General features: G+C 41.5%; 1 protein-coding gene across 5 annotated transcripts in view; it reads left to right on the top strand.

Annotated features, from left to right (window-relative positions):
- The first annotated feature begins 56 nt into the window (after positions 1–56).
- NAAA (N-acylethanolamine acid amidase) overlaps positions 57–22,162 on the top strand; it is a 24,792-nt gene continuing 2,686 nt past the window's right edge. Inside the window, exons 1-11 of one of the 5 annotated variants that reach the window (XR_004841842.1) lie at positions 57–534; positions 2,393–2,519; positions 3,292–3,382; positions 6,432–6,508; positions 7,834–8,006; positions 8,833–8,895; positions 9,491–9,557; positions 10,080–10,108; positions 11,090–11,171; positions 11,981–15,198; positions 19,691–19,973. Coding sequence is in view for 2 of the 5 variants with exons in the window: in XM_035893111.1 (XP_035749004.1) it covers positions 434–534; positions 2,393–2,519; positions 3,292–3,382; positions 6,432–6,508; positions 7,834–8,006; positions 8,833–8,895; positions 9,491–9,557; positions 10,080–10,108; positions 11,090–11,165 (804 nt within the window). In the remaining 3 variants the exon portion in view is untranslated. Of the gene's footprint in view, positions 535–2,392; positions 2,520–3,291; positions 3,383–6,431; positions 6,509–7,833; positions 8,007–8,832; positions 8,896–9,490; positions 9,558–10,079; positions 10,109–11,089; positions 11,172–11,980; positions 19,974–22,162 lie in introns of those variants that run through there. The other 4 variants (XR_004841841.1, XM_035893111.1, XM_009637573.2 and 1 more) reach the window with 4 other exon arrangements.

Below are 22,162 nucleotides of genomic sequence, written 5' to 3'. Positions count from 1 at the left end.
CCCCCCGCCCCGGCGCCGCGGAGCCCTCCTCCTCTCCCTGCCAGCCCCGCTGCTGCGGGGCCTGCATGAAGGGCCAAGTGATGCTGCAGGGCTGCTGAAGCTCTCCGAACTCACAAATAAAGGGGCTTTTTGAGCGTCAACCCGAACACCAGGCGTATGGCATTAGGTATAATGCTTAGGAACCTGTCGTTCGGTGAGAGACGGGATGTAGGGATGCTGGATAGAGCACGGGAGAGGCTGCTAATTGATGCTCAGCACCAGCAGGGACAGGCCGATTGGAAATGCGGCGGGCTCCTCGAGTATCTGACTGCCAGGTGTAAGTTGCAAACCTTTTTGTCTCTTAGCTAATGCCTTGAGTGTACTTTGCAGTGAACGTGTACCAAAATGGGTCCACGAAGTTATTCGGCGGATAGCAGCAGAACTGGAGTTCTTTATGCCGCAACCCTTTGCGGGGGAAATACGGGGACTGTGCAAAGCGCTGGGAGTAAGTCTTGGAGATGGAGTCCTGCTTAACTTCGCCTATGAATCTACTGCGTAAGTGTCTGGTACTTACAGAATCTAGTAGAAATGGACGTAGAGTTTCGCTTTAGTTCAGCGCGAGAGAAGGCACAATAAGGCAGGTGAAGACACATGGCAGGTATTGGCACTGTTCCTTCTTGTACCATGTCATATGCTCAGCTGGAAGGTTTCATTCTCATTAGGCAGTTTGTATCCTGAATTGAACGAGAGACCAAGAAAAATATTTTTATTTTGTTAAGAAAGGTAACATAAAGCTGTAACGTTTTGGGTGTGTACATCTGTATAAATGTATAAAAGTATGAAAGTAATTTCTGCTCATAAGTAAGGGCTGTCCATTCAAAGTATTTGGGTTCATTTCTCTTCAAAGATGATATAATGTGCTCTCTTGTCTAAATTGTTGTATTCCCCAGAAGGGAAACTAGAAGAATTAGTTGCAATCTAATTATTTTAACCGCTCACTTGAGATAAAGTTGCTTCCAAACCATCATCTAGATGAATGTTCACAACGACTGTATAATGCAACTTTTTGATTTGCACGAGGGAAAAGGGACAACGTATCTTTATGGCAGCAAACAAAACCTCACTGGAAAAAATACTCCGTTCAGTTGTCTTTTTTTGCCCTAGAAGCATGTGTAGGAGGATAACAAACGCTTGATGTTGCCTGTGAGGATCCTGAAAACGTGGCTCTCTATAGGTTTTAATAAACAGCAGAGGCACGCAGCCACTTGCATGCTTTTTGATTATTCTTTTTCTTAATGTGTGGTGTTTGGTTAAGGTGGTGTTTTTTTAATAAGGATTAATACCGGGTAAGATAGTCCTTTAAAGGGTAGCTTCCTTAGTATTTCACAGAGGACACTGAACGTTCTGAGCTCTGGTAAGGCCCATGAAATTTTAAGTTTCTTAGCTCTAATAATACTAAAGAAAAAACATCAACTGGGGAAAAAACTACTTGTCTGCAAAATTTTTCACCGTTACAGTTTTGCAAGGCAGTACTATGCATCACTGGAATGACAAACTTTTAACTCCAGAGAAAATAAATTTTTAATTCCCTGCTAATTCAATATACTTGATAAAAAAAGCCTGTTTCAATGAAACTGAAACTGTTACTAAAAAAGGAATTTCAGCCAACTCCCTTTTCTAGAGGTTAGTCTCTTGTTCAAATGGCTGATGCTTCAACAACTGATGTTTCAGTTTGAAAGGACTTAGAACTTCTAATCTAGTTGTGTTTATAAATATAAACGGGGTCCAAATTGAAGTGAAATAATTGATAATTGTCAAAACGAAGTCCAGAAAGTTTCGGACTGATACTTTGTGGACACTTTTAGATGCTGGCTTTTCATCTTGATTTAGAAAAGTAGTAGAATGAAATAATGAAACTTTTTCCCAAGTGGAAATGCTGCTTCCTACCTGGTCTGTAATACCTGTCCTGGTGCAGACAGTAGTGCGGCTTTTGACTTTCTGAGCCAGGTGGGACCTGGTAAGTATTGTACAGTTCAGTATGTTAGACTCTGTGGGAAACTACTTTCCCTTATGGATATTGTGTATAACTCAAAGAGGACACTGTAGTGATGGGTAGTTATGCAGGGCTTCAGTCCCCCCCCCCCCCCCCCTTTTTTTTTTTTTTGCAATTTAAAATTAAAACCTGTAAGGAGCTTCAGTAAAAAGTATAGGATGAGACTACTCTCTCAGGTTGAGAAGCGTAAGTGTTAATGATACAATGCGAACTCCTGTTTGTATGTTTACATTAGGAGAATACTTTGCAGAAGATGAACTCTGTTACTCCTCTTGAAATGTTGAGCTAGTTCAGCTATAGTATCGAAAGCGTTGTCATAGCTTTTTCTTAAATCATTCTTTCTCCTTTTTCTTTTTGAAGGTTCTGTACTAGCATTGTTGCTCAGGATGCCAAAGGAAATATTTACCACGGGCGGAACCTGGATTACGATTTTGTCGATCTATTAAGCAAGATTACAATTGATGTGCGGTTCATAAAAAGTGGGCAGGTATGATCTGCAGTTGACGTGGCTGGGGGGTGTTCCCTGAAGGAACGGGGTATGGTTGTACAGTGGCGTAGCCAGTGGGGGTTTAGTGTAGGAATGTGGCTCCCATCCCAAGTTTGCTGGATTATTAGGGCACGTTGCAATCACTCACTCTAGGAATATGGGATGGATGCTGGCTTTTCTTCGCTTCCTAGACATCTGGTTTGTGGTGACAAACTGGAACAAATAGAACTGCATAATCCAGTCTATCCAGGTCATTGTTTGGAAGAGGTGTTCAGAGAAGGAAACGTTGAGATATTAAGAAAAAAAAACCCTAGAGAACATAGAAAATAAATCAGTTTTGCTAGGGACTGATTCCAAGGCTTTTTTCTAAGGCCTTGTTAATTTTTGTGACCTCTATGTGTGTGGGATGAAGAATTCCAAAAATGAACTAGTTGCTAGCACAGTCCTCATTAGTGTGATTTTTTTTTAATGTTCATTAGTCCCTTTTGCAAGTGGAGAATTCTTTGTTTCTTGCTTGAGTGCTTGCTAACTTGAGCAAAACTTTTGTAGCAGTTGGTGATCATTCACAATTTAATTGCAGTAAATTTTGTCCTCAGAGTCTATTTATAATTTACTTGGCAGGTTTTACTGTAATTTAAGGCACAGTGTTTTATAGCAACTTCGGTATGAAAGTCACAGGAAGAAGTACAGCATGCTGCTTCAGAATGCTGCCTATTTTATAAGTTGTGCTCTGTTCCAGAATGCTAAAATACTGCCTGTTTCCTGGTTTCAGATAGCATATCAAGGTACCACGTTTCTTGGTTACGTAGGCTTATGGACTGGACAAAGTCCACACAAGTTCACGATCTCCGGTGATGAACGAGGTAAAAGAAACCGGTCTTCCACACTTGACGTTACGTACGCTATTTCAGTTGACAGTTGCCTGCTCTGGCCCTTCTCTCACACTTTCCCAGAGGGGAAAAATACTATTAAGGCTGCCAGGAAGGAGCTGAAATGGAATGACTCGGGGGTGAAAGCATGCCTGCTTGCCAGTTTTTGGCTGCTGCATAGGAAAAAGGCCTTTGTTTGTCAGCACAGTGTCATCTGAGCTTGAAAAAGTGTCAAAAGGAGACAGAGTATCTTGGGGAAAGCCTTAAGAGACAAATTTATGTGGTCTGGTCAAGAGACAGGCTTGGAGATGACAGAGTAGGAGTTGAGAGAAAAAGATGTAGTCATGTATAGCAAATAAAAGGCTGCTTTCCTAGTTCTCTGTCCCTTCCTCTGTATTCCATGTGTCTTTGTCCCCATAAGACAGCTGGAAAGAGAGGATGGGAAGACAAGCCTAAGGCTGAGAGATCTAGGGGAAAGGCAGCAGGGCCGAGAGAATGCGTGGGCATACTGGAAAGGCAGCCGAGCAAAGATCTGGTAGTAGAGGAAAGTTGAGAGACGTCATCAAGAACTAAGATTTGGTAATACAAGGGCTTGGAATGCTTGGGAAGGCAGAGGAAGGGTCACTGCCTTTTCCATCAGCGCTTCAGTTTCACAGATCTTGATAGTTATGTCCAACTCAGAGCCTGGGTTTGCCTCTTTCATCCCTTCCCCCTCTCTTTTTCCTTTTCTTTTTAAGAGGTAGATACTTGTTGCTGTTGTTAATTAGCTGTGTGTGTTAGAACTAGCACCAATGTAGTCCCAAGTTGGAACCAACATCTAAAATAACTGTTTATTTTTCCCTTGTGATTGTGGTAAGCAATTTTTCCTCTTAATCTTTTAATTAGAGTCTCTTCTGGGTTTGAAATATTTTTAGATGTTAAAAGATTACGTATATGTTACAAACATAATGATTATCTCTGAGTAGGGATTCTGCTATAGAGCAATCTTTTAATTAGAGTCTCTTCTGGGTTTGAAATTTTTTTAGATGTTAAAAGATTACGTATGTTACAAACATAATCATTATCTCTGAGTAGGGATTCTGCTATAGAGCCCATGCACCTTTTGATTCCTTGTCCCTTTGTTAACGCTGCCTTGTTGCATCCACTCGATTCCTACCACAGTTTACAGTCATATTTGTTTTTTAAGAGCCTGCCTCTGATACTAGTGTAGTTACTTAATCCTTTCAGAACTGGAGCATCATGGGCTGCTATTGAGATGCAAGCTACTTTTAGTTCTTACTAACATGAGCTTGGAAATAAATTCTTAAATATATTGAGTCTTTGTAAAAGGCTTTATTTAGAAAATCTTGCAGACCAAAGTCCTATGTCTGTGACCAGGCCCAGTCTGGGGACAAACCCAGTGCTGTCCTGTTCTCCCTGCTGTTTCTCAGCAGTGTGTCTCAGCCCTCAGTATAAGGATCATCTGAGACAACAGTCGAGGCGGTTTTAGTCCGTGCACAAACCTGTTCTGTTCTCCCGGTTCTGATAGAGGAATCAAGTGTTCTGATAGAGGAATCAAGTGTTCTGATAGAGGAATCAGACTTCTGCGTGTGATGGATGGGCCCCTCTTGTCCATGAGGAGCTGATGTGCTGTCATCCGCCTTGACTTCAATCACTTTTTAACTATAAACAGTAATACATTCAACACATGCTGTGTAAATCAGCTGTTGCTGACTGCTTGCTGCTTTATCTGTCACTGTACCACTGAACTAAAAATGTGGGGAAACCAGCATGTGAACTGTAGCTGGAGAGGGGGCTGACTTGAAACTAGGGTGAAGGTCTATCAAGTGACAAGCATATTGTTTCTGCTTGCTTTTTCTGGTTTTGGCATATGAATAATTACAAACTTGACCTTCTGTTTTTCTTAGTGCTCCTGATGTTGTCCAGTAACACAAACACCATCACTACCTCTTTTTTAGCTGTTTTGTGATTTCTGTGTAATTCTTCCTGTGTTATGTAATATTTCAGTAAGATGAATAACGAGGTGGTTAATGCTAGTACTCGAGCTGACAGATATAGACTACTATATTGTATGAATAGACCTGCAATCCTTTTGGGAATGTGTGTTACAAAGTCCTAGTCCCTGTTACAGTCACCGTTGACTTTCTGTTGCTTATCATTCAGCTATGAATAAAAATGGTTTAAAAACCGAGCAGCTAGCAAGTTACCAATACTGAAAGGAACGTGATCGTTTTTGATGGAAAGGGCTAGCACTGGCATGTTCTCAGAGCTACTGTGTATTGTCTGTAGGGTGCTGAACACTGTCGTCTTTATTGCCCACCGTACTTCAGACCCCCTACCATTTTATGGCATCCTCTGGCTAAGATAATGATTGTTCCTGTCATTACTGGTCTGAGACGCTTTCTGGAAAGCAAGGGTGTTAATCCAGCTGCCCTGGTTGAACTTCAGTTGGGATTACGTTGTCTATTTATATTTCACCTGTAGTTTCAGCTAGATGTTATGCTCTTTGTTAGCCCTGCTCCTGAAATGTCGACATTTTATGCAGATATGTAGCTGCCCTGTTTCACTGGGAATTTAGCTTTCTGAGGTACTTCAATATCCAAATTTAATGATATAGAAAACTGATCATTTGGAAGACAAATGTTGTAAAATGAAGCCTTGCCAGGGTGTGTTAGCATGGTTATGCAGCAGATCCTGCATTTTTACGTATAGCTATCAGTAAAGTAATACAAAAGAGAAGGAGTGCTATCAGCATTCAGTGTTGTAAGCAGTGTTGATAAACTCCAGATGGCAGAGAGGCTCCGATTACTTTGAGATGGTGTGTGCTTTATCCGTTGGGGATAAGCTGCCTAACTTGGGTGTTTTTACGATACAGGTATAGTTATATAGAATTAAAGAATTCATCACACTGATCTTCTGTAATGCAGAGGAGGGAAAGATTGCGGAGCTAGAGATGGGATGTGGGAAAGAAAGGAAGGCGGAAGGATAGATTTCACAGAATGTATGCAACATACATGTAAAGTAATTTTTCTTTCTTTCCCAGAGGGTGGTAGATGGTGGGAAAATGCAATAGCTGCTTTTCTAAATCGCAATTACCCTGTCAGCTGGCTTGTCCGAGACGTAAGTGCACTGAGTTATTTTCTCTTACTTCACAGTGATGTTATTTGTACTTACAAACTCCTGGTAAATGTGATGTTCCAACTTCTAGATGCACATAAAATTAAGTAAATTGATAAGTAAGTGCATTTCATAAGAGGGGATAGGTATTTTCCCCAAATTGTCAGCAATGTGTATGAGAGCGGCAATTCCAGTCCTTTAGGGGGGACAATCTTTAATCAATGCCAAAAGTCTTTAAGAAGCTGTGCAAAGACTTCCTTGCCAGGGAGTATTTCAGGTAGCTGTGATTTGTAATTCAACAAATTCAGGCGTGGTTAATATCTGACTCGGTGGTTATTTTATACTATGTTTGATATGTTACTGTACTAAAAATGCAGAGCTCACTGGTGAGTGGCAGCAGATAAATTGGTATTTTGTATAGCACCATTTATCAATCTAGTGTTAGACTACTGCTAAGGTAAAACAGATCTGCTGCTTCTCAGATTCATGAATGACAGTGAACATGAATGATACGGTTTGTAGGTAAAACTCCCTGCAGAACTGGAACATCTTTTGGGAGACTTAATTGTTTCTATTTTTTGAGTTTGAGATGTGACTTGAGGCTGTGACTCGAATCTCCTGGCTGCGGTGTTGCTGTCAGAAATAATTAATTTTCCTCCAGGACTTTCCCCATCTTTCCGAACAATCTTGTTTGATATGTGTTCTCCATATTTGTTTCTAGTTCCTGCGCAACATTGATTTTTAAAGATGTACTTCAGTAGGTTCTGGCCTGAAGCCTGAAAATAGCAGCCACATAGGCTGTGGCGGAACTGCCAGTTGATGCTAAGTTAGTCACCTGTAAGCAATGCCTCTGCTTTACTCTCCATTGTTTGACCAGAGTGCTCTTAAACCACTGGCAGGACACAGATGTGGAGTGGGTTTTTCCTACCCTTCATCTATCCTATTGTTCACATTGAAAGGTTTGCTGAGGATGGAATTTGGAGAGTATGGACATGCCTGTGCCTTTTGAATGGCAGCACATAGAGCTTTTTTCACTTTTCAACCTGTACATATGTGTACGTGTGTGTGTGTGTATTTACTGTTTTATTTGAATATTTGCAAAGCAGGGATTAATGAGTTAATTTACTAGTCATACACATTTCATGTTCATATGCTAGTCAGTTTGGGAAACTATTTTCAGAGAAATATTTTCAAGTAGCGCTTGACAGTCAGTTGCCATTTTGAAAAAAGCTGGACCTTTTCTTCTTTTCAAGATGTCCCAGTGCTCGTTTCTGTGCTTGACTGTGCTCTGTGATCTTTGTTTCATTGTGATCTCCTTTTTGCATTAGACCCTGAGCAGAGCTGAGGACTTCCAGTCAGCTGTTCTCAGACTAGCGGGCATTCCCATCATTGCTGAAGTTTACTATATTGTAGGAGGTGTATCGCCCAAAGAAGGCATGGTCATAACGAGGAATAGAAGAGGGCCAGCCGACCTCTGGCCTCTCGATCCTTTAGGTGGAGCGTAAGTAGAAAACAATGGTTTGGGGTTTTTTTTCATATTCCCTCCTGAGGGATAGGCAGGGTTAGTGAGACAACTTTCTTGAGACAGCCAGGCTCATCTCTTACTCATGCCTACAGCTGGACAGGGAAAGGTTGAAAGCCTCTGAAATGAAACCCAGTCCCTTCTCTTTGAGAACGAATCACACTGCCTTGGCAGGCTAGGGCAGCCCAGAGGGTCAAGGGCAGAATAAGCATCTGTATATGTTCATTTTTTAGCCAGATTCCAAAGGAGACAAGACTTGAGGGCTTTTCCTTTCTGTCTGTCAAGTATTGTGCCAGTAAATTTAGCACCTAGACATCAATTTTGACCCAACGTAGAAGAAGGGTTGAAGGCTCAAAAATAACTGTATCAATTCTGTGAAATCAGTAGCTTAATATATGAAGGAGATCCTAAATAGTTGCCCTGTGGTGAAAAATGGCACTTAGTGACTACAGTCAGCCAGTAAATATTGGCTTGGCAACAGCTGGACGGCCTGTCGGCTCAGCGTACTCCAAATTAAATGCTGCAGGCTGCATGGTATCTATAGCTGTAATCTTTTCTCTGATCATCTCTGTAAAGGTCTGATCTTGCTTTTATTGTAGTCAGTAGTAGTTTTGTCGCTGATGCCAGCAGGAGTTCAGTAGTTTATGGTAAAGGCTACCATGTGTATCAATATGGGATCCCTTGGGCTTGCAACAGACACAGGAAAGAGGCTTTTGAGGGAGGTTTTTTCCTTTTGGCAATACAGAAACACCGATTCTTGAACTTTTATTCACCTTTTGCTTGCTTTTATGTTTGTGTGTTATAGGTGGTTTCGTGTGGAGACAAACTATGACCATTGGACTACTCCTCCTCCTTTTGATGATAGAAGGTAAATTTAGTTTGGAGGTCTGTGGTGAGACAACACTTGTATTTGGGAAGAGCTTAGACTTGAGTGTTTTCTTCTCTGAGCAGGTGTTAGCTTGTTGAGCAGGCAGCTTGTCAGGTTCTGTAATGCCACTCAAAAGGGAATAGATATGGTAAGGAGCGATATTAATTTATGCGAGAGGAAAGTCTGTGTGGCATTGAATGGCATAAAAGATGAGAAATTGCAATGATAAGGCACGTACAAAAGATTTCTCTTTATAAAGTGAAGTTTAGTAGAAGTGAAAGGATTTAGATTCACAGGGGAAAAGTATTTGATGGCTCTAGGAAAGTGCTCGCAGACATCATACAGTCTTTAGGTTGTGTAGCATGCAAAAAGCTGTTGGCAGTTTCCCTGTTGGTCTGTACTCAATGGTGTAGTAATAGAGTAGCTTCAGCCGTGTGAGACTACGTTCACTCCCACAGAACTCAGGATTATTTTAGGCCAAAGCAATCATGTTGGCATTTCAATGTAAAGGCATTTAGTGAGAAATTTTTCATATTGGTTCTCTGTAACCTTTGAAAGACTAGAGCATGTTTAATATTGTGGTGTTTTCTTACAGAACTCCAGCCATCAAAGCTCTCAATGCTACTGGACAGCAGAACATCAATTTCGATACGCTCTTTAAGGTATTTCTTTTAAATCCTGCATTGTGACTTTGACTTAAAATTCTTTCTCAAAGTGTAGTTGCATTCTTGTCAGGAATTGAAAAGCTGTGCAAGGAGGGCGTGGTGAAAAAGGTGGACTGCACAACCCTGTCTGGAGAGTTTACGACTCATAAAGTTTGTTAAAATGTTTCTGAACTCCCTTGCATATAGGCATTTTGTAATAGTCTGCCAATCCAAGTTAGAGTGAGATGTGATTCCTGTCTCCAGCATCTTTGTCTGGTTCCTGATTTCAAGCACAATTACAAATATTACCCCAGGCAGATAGTGTTAGACATGAGTGATATTTACCATGTTAGTTTGGAGAACTTAAACATTGCTTATTTCAGAGGGCTTTTAAAAAATATTTCTGTAAGATAGTCTGTTTAAAAAAACAAACCCACCAAAACACCAGCAAGAGAAATCCTTGACTTTGCATTATTCTAAATAGCTTTTTAATTCCCTCTTCATTGACCAAAATGACAGCTCTTCAAACTTTCTGTACAGGTGTTGTCAGTGAAGCCAGTCTTAAACAAGTAAGTATTAGTTTTAGAGATGTTAATCGGTGCCTTGTGCCTTGCCTCAGGCTACTTAAAAGTCAACACAAACTCCCTTAGGATTTTCCTATGTGTCTGTCTGAATATCTTGCGGTTTCCCATCTTAATTTTCTGCCTGTGCACGTGGTGCTCTGTTTGTGCTTCAACAGCACCCTTCCTCTTTTGGCTGCCACTACCCAAGAAACTACGCTTCGTTAGGCTCAGTCTGGTCATGGGCAGTTCCTTTGTAGTAGTGAAACAAACGACTGCTTAGGGGAACAGCTACACTTTCTGCCCAGTCCTTTGTGCCTTTCACTTTGGGAACCCTTGGATTTGTGTTAACACTGCAAATGGCTTTCTCTGGAGTTTCTGCTGGAGCTCTGCTTGATGTGTAAAAAGGAAAAAAAAAAATTGTAATCGGGGACCTAGCTTTTAGGTACCATTTACTGGATTTTTGAGAGATTTATTACAGTATACCAGTATTGTTCTACAATTTGCAGCTTTGCAGAGGTTATTGTGTTTTGGTTTACTTTTATATGGAGCTCAGTATTCTCTTGGGATCAGTCATTCGCATTAGAGCTTGGCAATAGCTTCTTCAAAGTTAATACCAGGACTACTTCTCTGTCTTATAAATATGAGGAAATGTGGAAAAGAGTTGATATTTGTGTGTCTACTAAGATTAGCAATACTGATTTGTTTTTTAAAGCGGTGATCAAATGGATTTTGAAGTATGGTTGCTTTGCTGTACTAAGTGGGGAAAAAATACTAAAAATGTAGTGGTTTAGTACCAAGAAATTTAGTGGTTTAGTACTGGCAGCCTTCACTTTAATCACTCATTCGCCCACTTTTTCTAACCCTTCTGCACCTAAGCAGAATGTTTGTTTCCAGTAAAATTCATTGTGCTGCTTTGCTAGTTTTAGAAAAGAATCTTCTTCCTTGGGAATGCTACTCACTCTTCTGCTCATTCCCTTTTCCTACCAGTAACACAGTGTATACCACAGTAATGAGCGCTGCGTTTCCAGATAAGTACCAGACATGGATCAGAACTGTGAAGTGAAGAGCTGTAAGTAGCGTGCTGGTATTCCCTAGCTACTTGTACTTGGATAAAAATTTCAGCAGAAGAGTCACTGAGGGACAAAGCACTGCAGTGGCACTCAGGTGACCTAGTCCGAATTCCTGATTCTCCCCTTGGTTTGCTTATTGACCTTGGGTAAATACCTTCCCTTATTGTTTTAGAGATCGAGTTAAGTATTGACTTTCTTTGCAAAACCCTTGGAGATTATCTTGGGAAAAGTGCTTTATCAGAGAGGAAGGGGTGGGTGGTGTTGAGACCTAAAGGTGAACGTTTAGCTATTATTTTTACCAGTCCCGCTACTGCGATACGTTTCGCATGTCTCCGGGTGGTTGACTATGACAGGAAGCCCTGCCAGAGTGACCTGAATCCCAGCAAGAGGGGTTGGTGCACTTGGCACCAAGAAAGATCAAGCTTAATTTGTGACAGCTGGTCACAAGTGATGGAACATTAGCATCCTTTGAGGGTTTTGTCTTGTGAACTTGCAGAATAAGTCAAAGTGCTTGAACTCACAAGATGCCTCGCATGGTAGAGCTTCAATGTGTTCTGAGAAAGATAAGCTGTGTTTCTATTCCAAGAAACTCTGGTGGTGTGGTCTTGCCAGGAGCACAAGAAACTGCATTCCAGTTCAAATAGGTTTTTAAACTCTTATTAGTATGATATTTTTAGCAGTTATATTGGACATTTGATTTTAGCAAGAGTAATTACTTTCTTTTAGATGTTCTGAAGAGTTTTTTTCTTTCTTGGCTACATACAAATCTGTGCTCTCTTATTTATGTTCATTTTTTTTATTTCAACAGACAATATGAGTGAAAAGCTGGAGCTTTCAAAGACTGGCATATGCTTTCAAAATCACTCTCAAGCAGTATAGCAGTACGGTTGTTTTGGCTTGTTAATTATGTGAACCATCCAGGAAATAACGACTTGTCAATTTTTCTAAGTGTTGCAGATGATAATGTTAATTAAATATAATGGAAGCTTGATTTTATTGTAATTACTCTGATGTTCTAGCAGATGCTGATGGCTAAAAATTGCTTTTACTGTTTCTGGAAAGAGTTGTACAACTTAAATGTACTTTATATGCTGACTAATAAAAAAATTAATATATTTTGTGTGGCCTGTAGGTCTGAATATAATTAAAAAATATGCAGCTGATAGCTTGATTTATGAAGACCTGTGGTGTTGTTCCTAATGTCCTCACAGATCAGGGAAAAGCATGATGGGCTTGTCATAGTGAATCTAACAGGGTCAGATGCTTTGCCCAGAGAGAACTGGCCTGGGGGAGCGGGCAGACCGAAGAGAGCTCTGCAGAACCCTATTGTAATGGCAGAGCGGGGTTGCCACAGGTCCTGGTACTGTTTAAGCCTTCATTGAACCACACCAGTTTGGCCACCCTGTCCTGATGTGCTCTGTGGAACCTTCCTCAACAGAAAAGTTATTCTGTTGGTACACAGGAATGTGACTTTCCATAGTGTGAATTCCACTGCAGGCACTTGCTCTGCCCTTCAGCTGTGGTTCTCTGGTGCATAGGCTTTTCAGCTGGTTTTAGCAAGCTTATGAAAGGTGACTGGAGTCAAGAATAGAATAGTTCAGTTGGAAGGGGCCTACACCCCTCACCTGACCACTTCAGGGCTGACCCAAAATTGCAGCATGTTAAGGGCGTTGTCCATGTACCTTTTGAACATTGCCAGGGTTGGGGCATCGCCACCTCTCGAGGAAGCCGGTTGCAGTATTTGATGGCTGTGTATAGCTGTAGATTACGGTGCTTTATTCATCGGAAATCAGGAGGTCTTTTAGGAAGTGTCATAATGCAGGCTTTTATCCCCAACAGATGGGAGAAGCTTGTGATGGGATAGCAATGAGGTTAGAAAAGGGATGGTTTTCATTTTATGTTCCTGACAGTGGCCTTCAACAGCAAGTTTACAACTAGTTTCTATAGTGCAGAGGGGTTGGTTGGTTTGTCTGCTTGTGCTGTGACAGCATATTGAATTCAGGCACTCCTTGAGAGCACCCCAGAAATACAGAAGGATTTGAAGAGTCAAGATGAATAGATAACTTCAAGTAAAGCTTAGCAGTCCCGTTCTTCACTGGACAAAATTCCTGTAAGAATTTTACATGGGAGAAGAACGTATGACCAGTGTGAGGTCAGAGCACCATTTCAGATACATGCAACGTTGCCTGCAGTATTTGTGCGCTGGTTATGCAAACTGTTCCTGAGAGCTTTCTGGAGATGTGGGCCCTTTATCTCCTTGTGCTGAGTCTGGCTAAGTGTCATAACCTACTTACCTGCATCCTCTACTTCTGCCTGGATAAACGTGCTGCAAGCTTTCCCTTGACCCAGTTTGGACAATAATGTTAGCAGTCATATGCCAGAGTGATCAATTTAAAAACCAGAGTTCCCAGAGGAAGATGTAAAATAACAGTGGTCATGATATCTTTTGAGATTCCAGAACGACGTTGCTTTAATTCACAGAGCAGGCGCTGACTCCCGACTGCAGCGGGTTTTCTTTATGTAACAGCCACCCACAAGTAAAGACAAAAGGATCCTTACAGGTGTCATTTTGCATAGTCGTCTTGACCTCAGCAATGTCAGGCTGATTATCCTCTGGCAGTGGCGTGCCCAGTTTCTCAGTGGTATATAAATTGCATCAAATGTATCTGTTTTCAATGTGTACAAACAGATCTGGAGTGTATAATTTTTTGAATCCCTGAATATTCAGGAAACAGTTGTCTGCTCCTGTCCTGTTTGTCTCATCAGCTGTTCAGAACTAGCTCAGGCCCAGCCACAAAGCAGATTATTGAAATGTAGGGGTTTTTTGGTTTTCAAACACAAAAATAAACTAGATTTGAAGAAGTCTAATTTTCTTTTATTTGCTTTTGTTCCTTAAAAAAGCTTTGCATTTCATCTGTTTATAAATGTTCAGACACCCTGATTGCCAACAAAGTAAAACCTATTTGGTCACTTGGATACTTCTTAAGTTTTGCTAACTGGAAAGATACCTAACTTTCTGGGCTTAGCTTAATATCATGCTAAAAATACAAACAGTGAGGAAGTGGTAAATGACACATCTTACAAACTAGATGATTTAATCTGTGAAATGTGTTGAGCTGCTCTTGCGTACAAATTGAAATTCGATAAAAATAGAGACAGGGTAGTTAATACTTCAAATAAAGCCATCTTAATAATGTTGGAAACATTAACATGTATTGCTGACTGGTTTTGGAGGGTTTGGGTGTTTTCTGGGACCTTGTTTGTTTTTTACGAAAGGATCATTTGTAGTTGTTTGAATTGCTTACTGACGGTCCTTCTCTTTGAGATTTTATCTGCTTTGCGTGCCCACTTTTTAGAGACTGGGAAGTAAAACAGCTTTGCTGCTTTCTCAAGCCCCGTTGGATTCGTGACTTAGAATTGTTGAGTAATTAAGTAGAACGAAGTTAAATGCATTTTCCTTGCTCCTTCCATCTTTTTGTTTCTGCAGTACAGATTTCTAGCTACAAAGCTCAAAAGATTTTTCAGCCCAACATAGGGAATAGGTGAAACCGTTGATTCTTTTTCCTCCAGAAGTTTGCATTTAGCAAAAGGCAACTTGAAAGTGTGTAAGAGCTGACTCTTCAGAGGAGAGAGGCCGACATACTGCATTTCTCATTCATAATCCTCTTCAGTAATCCTAATCCATTTCAGATCTGGAGCCATTCTTAAGCATCACATGGGAGAGGATTCTTAAGGCTGCTCAAAACAACCGTGCAGTAAATAAATCGAAGGGTCTGCACTCGTTGCAGAACAGCGCGCATGTTCTATGCTGCAGGTGCTGAAAGACAGGGTGCTTTCTGCCGCGTGCCCAAGGGAACAGCTTACTTGATTTATTTAGATTCTGAGGAAGAGTTTCTGAATCTGTAATCAAGCAAATGACTTCTGAGATTATTGATCACTTTGGGTACTGAACAGAAACAAGAACTTAAAAAGCGGAGAGCTGCTATTGTGTTTACCTTAATAAATCCATTAGAAACTGGTGGCAAGGTAAGTTGCATTTTTCTTTTTATTCCTTTGTAACAATTTTTTGTGCTCAGAAGTAGTTACTTGGCACCCATAGTTTGAGGTGAAATACCCTTTTTATACATCAAGCTCTATAAACCTACAGTTGGGAGTTTTCTACTGAAAAGCCTCCTTTTTGGTACTGCAATAATGGTGCAGGTACAGAGGTCAGTGCACGTGTAAAATAAAACAAGCTTTACCATCTCGTTTCCAGCTACGAGATGTGCCGAGTCTCATGTACACGTGGGACACACATAGGTATTTACTCGGGGAGGGCAAGGCAGGATCATCACTTTCCCTAGTGCTAGCTAGCACTTTTAGTCTTGTGAGAAGTATTTTATTTTTTTCTTAATTCATCCGTAGCTCTTAAACAAATTGTTGCTGGTTTTCTTTTAGCAGAACTTAAAATTTCTGTTTCCCTGGTTTTAACTTTTTTCCTAGTAAACTTGCAGTATGTCTGTTGTACTCTCTCATTGCCTTCCAGATTCTGCTCATCTCTTCCTTCAGTTGTCCAAAGGTCTATAGAATTGTCAAGTTAGCGGGGATTCAGTTGTGCATGTGATAGGTGAAGTGTGTCATCTTCCCTAGGAGCCTCCTTGTTTTGGAGTTAGCTTCCCGTTAGCTTCAGTGTTCCTTGCAGGAAGCCTTTCATTCACCAAATTCCACGCAGGTCTGTAATTGTGGACAAGCTCAGTGATGTGACAGAGCGTGTAGGATTTGATTGAAGATGCTGTCAGTTGCTTTGGTTTTGAAGGAGTTAAAGTAATATTTACGGTAAGCCAGGAAATTTACCTAGGCTTCCCTTGTTCTTGGTTTTGGGGGGGTTGACACAGATGGATTTGTGCGAGTTTTCCTTTAAGGAATTTTATGTGGTATTATATGGTATTGCGAAACAAGTCAGCAGCTCGTGTTTTAAGAGTTGCAAAAATGAGCGTATTATCCGTTGGCTTGGGAGGGATATGTGGATGTTTATGTGGCTATTACATGTTTCTCCTGCCTTTAGAACGCTAACTCTGGTGCACGGGGAACGTGCATCTTTTCTACATGTCTGCGGTCTTCTACTGAGGCCCTGAGCTTGGTTGTTCTGTTAGTTGTCGATGTCCACGTGTGGCTTGAGTCCGTGAGGTTTTTGGTGCCGGTTTAGTTCTGCCCTGGTGTATAAGTGCATACAGCGGGTTTTTTCACCGGGCTTTACTTAGCATGCACGTTTGCTAGCAGATGCTCCGTGCAGCAGCCTATACCAGGGGAGAGCCTCATGTATTGCAGCTTCTCAGAAGGCGTGGGCAAAGCCTGCTTTAGAGGCCTTCTAGCTGCACTGGAGGGAATGTCAACGTCTCTGCAGGAGGGGAATGGTGGCCGAGAGGAAGATGAGAAAGGAGCAGTCTGTGGCCAGTTGTTCCTTAGCCTTAGCTGCATCATTTTGTCTCACCTGGTTGTTTAATACAGCCTGTATTTGAGATGATGCTGCTGTTCAACTTCATCAAGTCTTCCCAGCTGTGTCTTTATGGGCCCCTGTTCCTCTTCTTTTTCTTGGGTACAGGATTTTAGGAAGCGGAGGGGTGGATGAGCAAGGATAAGATGTGCTGAGCAGCTGGACTGGCTCTATTTATTCCTCAATCGTTCCACCCTTAACAGATTTGATCCCATTTGGAGTCTCTGATTTATTGCTGTGTGCTCCTTTGATCAGGCTGTGGCCCTCAGAAAAATCTGAGGGTAACAAAGTGAAAAAGCTCACAGCTCCAGGAATTGCTCGGGAGAGACCTGTTTACAAGACCTTTCACAGCAAGATGAACAGCTAGGAGCTGTTGCCTGTGCTTGCTCTCTGCAGGCGCTCCTAGGGCACACTAATGCTAGACTATCCCTTGATGTGGATGGACGAAATTTACCTTTAAAGTAGGGCTGTCGAAATAACAAATGCTTGTTTGTTTTTCAGGAAAGGAGAGAAATAAGGAAAAGTTTTATTCTGTGTTTCCAAAGGTGCTCTCAAGTCCAAGGTCACGTTTTATCAAAACAGATAGGCAGTACTCCTGAATGCATCCTAAGCAAGCAAAGTACCTAACTCTGTACTTGAGCGCTTGCTTCAAATTTGTTTTCCGTTTTAAGAAAGTGATCTGGAAGTGGTTTAGTTCCCGAAAAAGGATTTTTTTTCCTCATGTTTGTGTTTTTAAAGGTATCTTTAAAGGCACTCATCTCTTCCAAAAAGCTGAAGCGTCCCTCTTCCTTTGAAGCTGGTCCTGTCAGGTTCCTAAGCAGCGCTGAAGCTGCAGCTAGGCATGCAGGCTGTGTTGACTTCCAGCGTGGAGGAACATTTGTCTACACTAACCACGTTTCAGGCTTTTTTCTTGGGACTGGCTTGAACCTGGTCCCGCGGACTGAACTCCCATCAGTAGCTCGAGTGTGTCTTCTGGTGTCCTTTCATCTGAAAGGGGCCCGTGTCGTGCTGTTTCAGACTGCCCTGCCAGATTATACCAGAATGCAGTAATGGCGGCGCTTGGGGATGATTATTTCTAAGGCCAGCTCCCGATACAGAGCGAATCGTTCGGATCATTCCTTCTCTGGATAGCTAATGCTTGCTGAAATTTTCAGATTTGTGTCACTGAATAGAAATTTTTGTTTGAACAGCCAGATGGGGAGTTCTAAGTCTACACTGAGAAATTCTGCACTTGAAAATTTGTTTTTTCCTGAAATGGGATTTGCCTTGTACAGGTTACAAATAAGAGCCTTAAGTGCTAGGGATTCAGGTTTTTGTGTGCACTTGTCCCTTTGAGTAGTTAATAATCCGAAAAGTTGCCAGAGTACCTGCATTATTTAAGCACAAAGGCCATAAAGCACTGGATGTAATTGGGCATAATACAGCAGTGATTCCAGGCCATTTTTGACACTGATATGAAACAATTTTGTTAGAATAAAACAAGAGTGTCTGGTATTTTGTTGAGAGCGTTGCTACCTATCCTCCTGTTGTGTGACCCAGTTATTGTGAAGGTGCAGTTGTGCAATTCGGCATCCCGGCAAGGTTGAGAATCTCAGCATTTCACCTGCCTTAGAAACTTTCCGTGCTGAAATGTTGCTTAGTACGGCTCATCTTCCTGAGCAAACACAGCGCACGTGCGCCTTATACAACACCAGACGGGTTCCTTCAATTAGCGTTTGTGCAGATCTGTAGCTATTTCGAGAGGAAAGACGTGGGTTAGGTGGAAGGAGATTGAAGGAGGCAAAAGCATTGCGGGAAGTGAGAAAAGGAGAAGGACTTTTCCCTCCGCTGGGGAGAACTGCCTCTGTAGTCACACTGTCCTGACCCTTCAAAATCCTTTGAGCTGTGGTCTCCTGCCAGCACCAGGCTTAACATTTTTACAGGTGTTTATTTCCTTCCCACCCTTTCTCAGTTCCCTACCAGTTCTGGGTTAGAATGAAAGACTGTATGATTCTTATGCGATACAGCCTGGGACAGCTTTGGCAGTAGTGCATGGAGTTTTGTTTTTCCTACATGATGGCTTTTTTTTTTTTTTTTCTTCAGAGGAAACATGTCTGACTCTGAATGACATTCTGGTTGTCCTCAAAGTGACAGATTTCAGAATTTGACCTAGCTTTGAAATAGGATCTGTTTGCTCTGACCAGAGCTTCCTGCAGCAGTGAGGTTAGAAAAGTCTGCTGTCCTGTCCTTTTATACTGGCCAGGATCTGAGCAATTGATGGTGTAATACGCTCCCACACTCAAGCAGATCCACGAGGTGAAGGAAAGCAGTGTTTAACAAAGCTGATTATTTTCTTATGATAGCTAATTGTTATTTTAGACTTATCTCCCCTCTAGCTGTGGTACTGCAAATACGTCTAAATACCATCTGTGTGTTCATCCCTCCTTCACAGATGGCTGTATGCATGAATATTTGTCTGCATGTACTAATTGTTAATGAATCAACTTAATGACTTCTATAGTTCCTGATCAGTATTTAAAAACTTTTTTTTTTCCTTATACCGTGTACGATGGCCTCCCACATGCAGTCGAGTAGTATTTTAGCACCTTCATCAAGGTGCTTCAATTGTGCATGAGGAAGGGGGGAGGTAGCATGAGGATTCAGAAATGTAATCTGCTCTCAGAACTCAGTCAAGTTTATTTTATTGTAGCATCTGAAATGAAGGCTCAGGTCAAACACTGCAATATTGCTAAGAGATAGGAACCTCAAATTCAGCATGTGAAGCACACTGTGAGAGTACACCAATGCCTGATTTATACCTCTGCTGTACAGTTAGCAGTACCTAGATATGCAATCTCTGCTATTTTTATACAATTAGGAAAGGTGCTGAAATGATTCCTGTTTATATAGCTGACTTGAAATTTGAAACAGCGAGGCAGAAATCCTCATCTCTGATTGTCTAGAAGACAACAAAGTAGCCGGAAAAACCTGGTGGTGGAAGACACACTTGGGCACAAGATAGGCCATCTGCTCATTGATCTTAAGTGTTAATATGTTTAATTATAGATTCTTGGCACTGTGGGACATGTTGCAGCTGTTTTCATTCTGACCGAATGGTCTTTCCTGCATCTCATTCGTGGTTTTGGTGACACTGGGCCAGTCTGCCACGTTCTAGGACCACTGTTTGGAGAACATGGGATCTGGTAGTTCTGTAAATGCCAACTACAAGTACTCCCTGCAGAAGTCTGAAAATGGTGAGTGGTTCTTTGAAAAGTAATCTTTTCCTGTCTGCTCCTGTGCATGTTGTTGGGAGGTTGCAGTGGATGTGTTTCTTTTCTGAGTTACCTGGTTTTCTTGATAACGTTGAGGGGAGGTTATGTCTTTTAGCGTCCTGTGACAAGGAGTCTCGGCTGTCAGGCAGAAGACCAGCAGGCTTGAGAAAGTAACAGCTGTTTAGACCAGAATTAAATTAAAATCAACCAAAACCTGACCAGAAATGAAGCACCAAAAAGCAATTCTGTTAGAGCTAACATCCGATGGATTAATCAATTGCTGGCTAATGCATGTGCTGTCATGTGCTGTCACGTGCTGACAGCGGGATAGGTGGTATCGCCCTGCTGCTTCTGGTGGACTCTGTTTTTAAATTAAAAGACTGTGTTAGCAGCGCAGGACTGATAAAACAGAAACCTGAGCGAAGCCAAAATATATCTGGTTCTAAAGAAGGTAAGATGGTGTGGCTAAGACAAGCTGAAAAGCAAAACGTGTGGATTTTTTCTAATTGCATCAGCGCAATGCTCTTAATCTCTGTTAATAATCTAGACTTTTTTTATGGCTCTTGAAGCTGTAATGTTTTATTTTTATGAAACCCTCTGCAAGATAGTCTCAATTTTCTGGGTGTGTGCTTAGCTCTGCTATGGAACAGAAGGAGTTCATGAGTGAAACTTTACACATAAGAAAGTGTAAAAAAGTAAACGTCACTTGGTTGTTTGAATCGTTCAGTCATCAGCATTGGCAGAACAGCAGTATGGTGAAACCTGTTTGCAAGCGCTTTGAAAGGAAAAATAGCGGTTGCATTTAGAAAAGAAGAAAGCAGGAATACCGTTGTGACTCAGCCTTTTTTGTTTGTAATTTTTCTTTGTTGAAAAACTCCAACTTTTTTTAAGTAAGTTAGACTTGTCTATTGCCTATAGCACCAGAGAACCATGGACTTCCCGGAAAGTTCAGGGCTACTTTATGATAATGGCTTATCTATAACAAAGTGTAACATATGACTAGTTACATATTTGAAACTCTGCATTAGATCTGATACCTCATCAGCAGTTTCCTATGACAGTAGAACCTCTCTGAATTGCTTTCATCTGGTTCTCAAAATCCTTCAGATCTGCAGTTCGGTAGATGTAGAGCTGCGTAGGGTTTTCCACCCAAGCATAACATGCCAGGCGGTCTCCCGTCCCCCTTCTACAAGGCTGTTCCCTATGGAAAGTGTAGCCAGCAGAGCTCTGTTAAACCGGCCCTGCACTTGAGGGAAGAAGGGGATGGGGAACCTGAAAGAGGGTGCAGACTCCCTCCTATAAGCTATTTTGAGAACTACGCTGCTAGCATGAAGAGGCATATTTTAGTTTGAGGGCTGTCACTTTAGCATGCTTTCTGTAGCTTACACAATGATGTATGATTCAGTTTATGGCTTGGATCCTCATGAAGTGCGGATAAATCTCTTTCTCTTCCTTTTTTTATCTCTTTTTTTGAAATTAGTACAAACGTTGCCAGATGAAACTCACCCAAGTAAGCTGGTAAATTAGAATACCAGGCTTTTTCAGTTGCAGAGTCATTCTCTGTAAAAGTAGCATAAAAAAACCCCAATGCCTTGCCCATCTGGACCTTAAAATGCTGGGGATGGTGGAATATATGCTTACTGTTTGCTTGGTAACGAGTCTTTCACAGGTTTTAGTTTTCATGTTTCAAAGGATCTAGTTTTCATTGGTATATGTTGAGTCATAACCATGAATTTCTGCTCAGGATTCAGTTGATATGCATCTGACTCCTACAGCATTAACTGGGCATTTATCCACCGTTAGGGGAATGCAAAGTGTTTAGAAAGTCTTTATTTTAGAGAGTGTTGTGATTCTGGTTATATGCCAGACAAATTACTGTACAGCGAGTAAGGCAGCTACTGTTTGGTCTCTTATATAGGAGGCTTGAAGAGGTAGCATCAGGAGCACCAAACGGCAGAAAGAAGTGTCAGCCTTTTCCATTTTCTCATAGCCCAGCCAATCAGTAAGCATTTTCTCAACAAGGTATAAGGCTCAGGCAAAGAATTACATAAGTTATTCTGGAATTAAGGCTAGCCAGATCTTACCTTCTTGCCCACGACTTCCCCATGACTCGGCTCCCCAGCTGCACAACAGCTGGACTCTTCCCCTTTTTGTGCTCTGCAGCTCCCAGTGCTGTAACAGTAACATAATTTAGAAGGATTATTATTATTTTCAACACTTAAACTATCAGGATATCTCCTCTAGGTAAAGGTCGAAGTTTCCTGCT

The sequence above is a fragment of the Egretta garzetta genome, unplaced genomic scaffold (assembly GCF_000687185.1).
Source record: "Egretta garzetta isolate BGI_Z169 unplaced genomic scaffold, ASM68718v1 scaffold224, whole genome shotgun sequence".
Lineage (NCBI taxonomy): Eukaryota > Metazoa > Chordata > Aves > Pelecaniformes > Ardeidae > Egretta > Egretta garzetta.
This window is presented reverse-complemented; position numbering and strand designations above follow the sequence as displayed.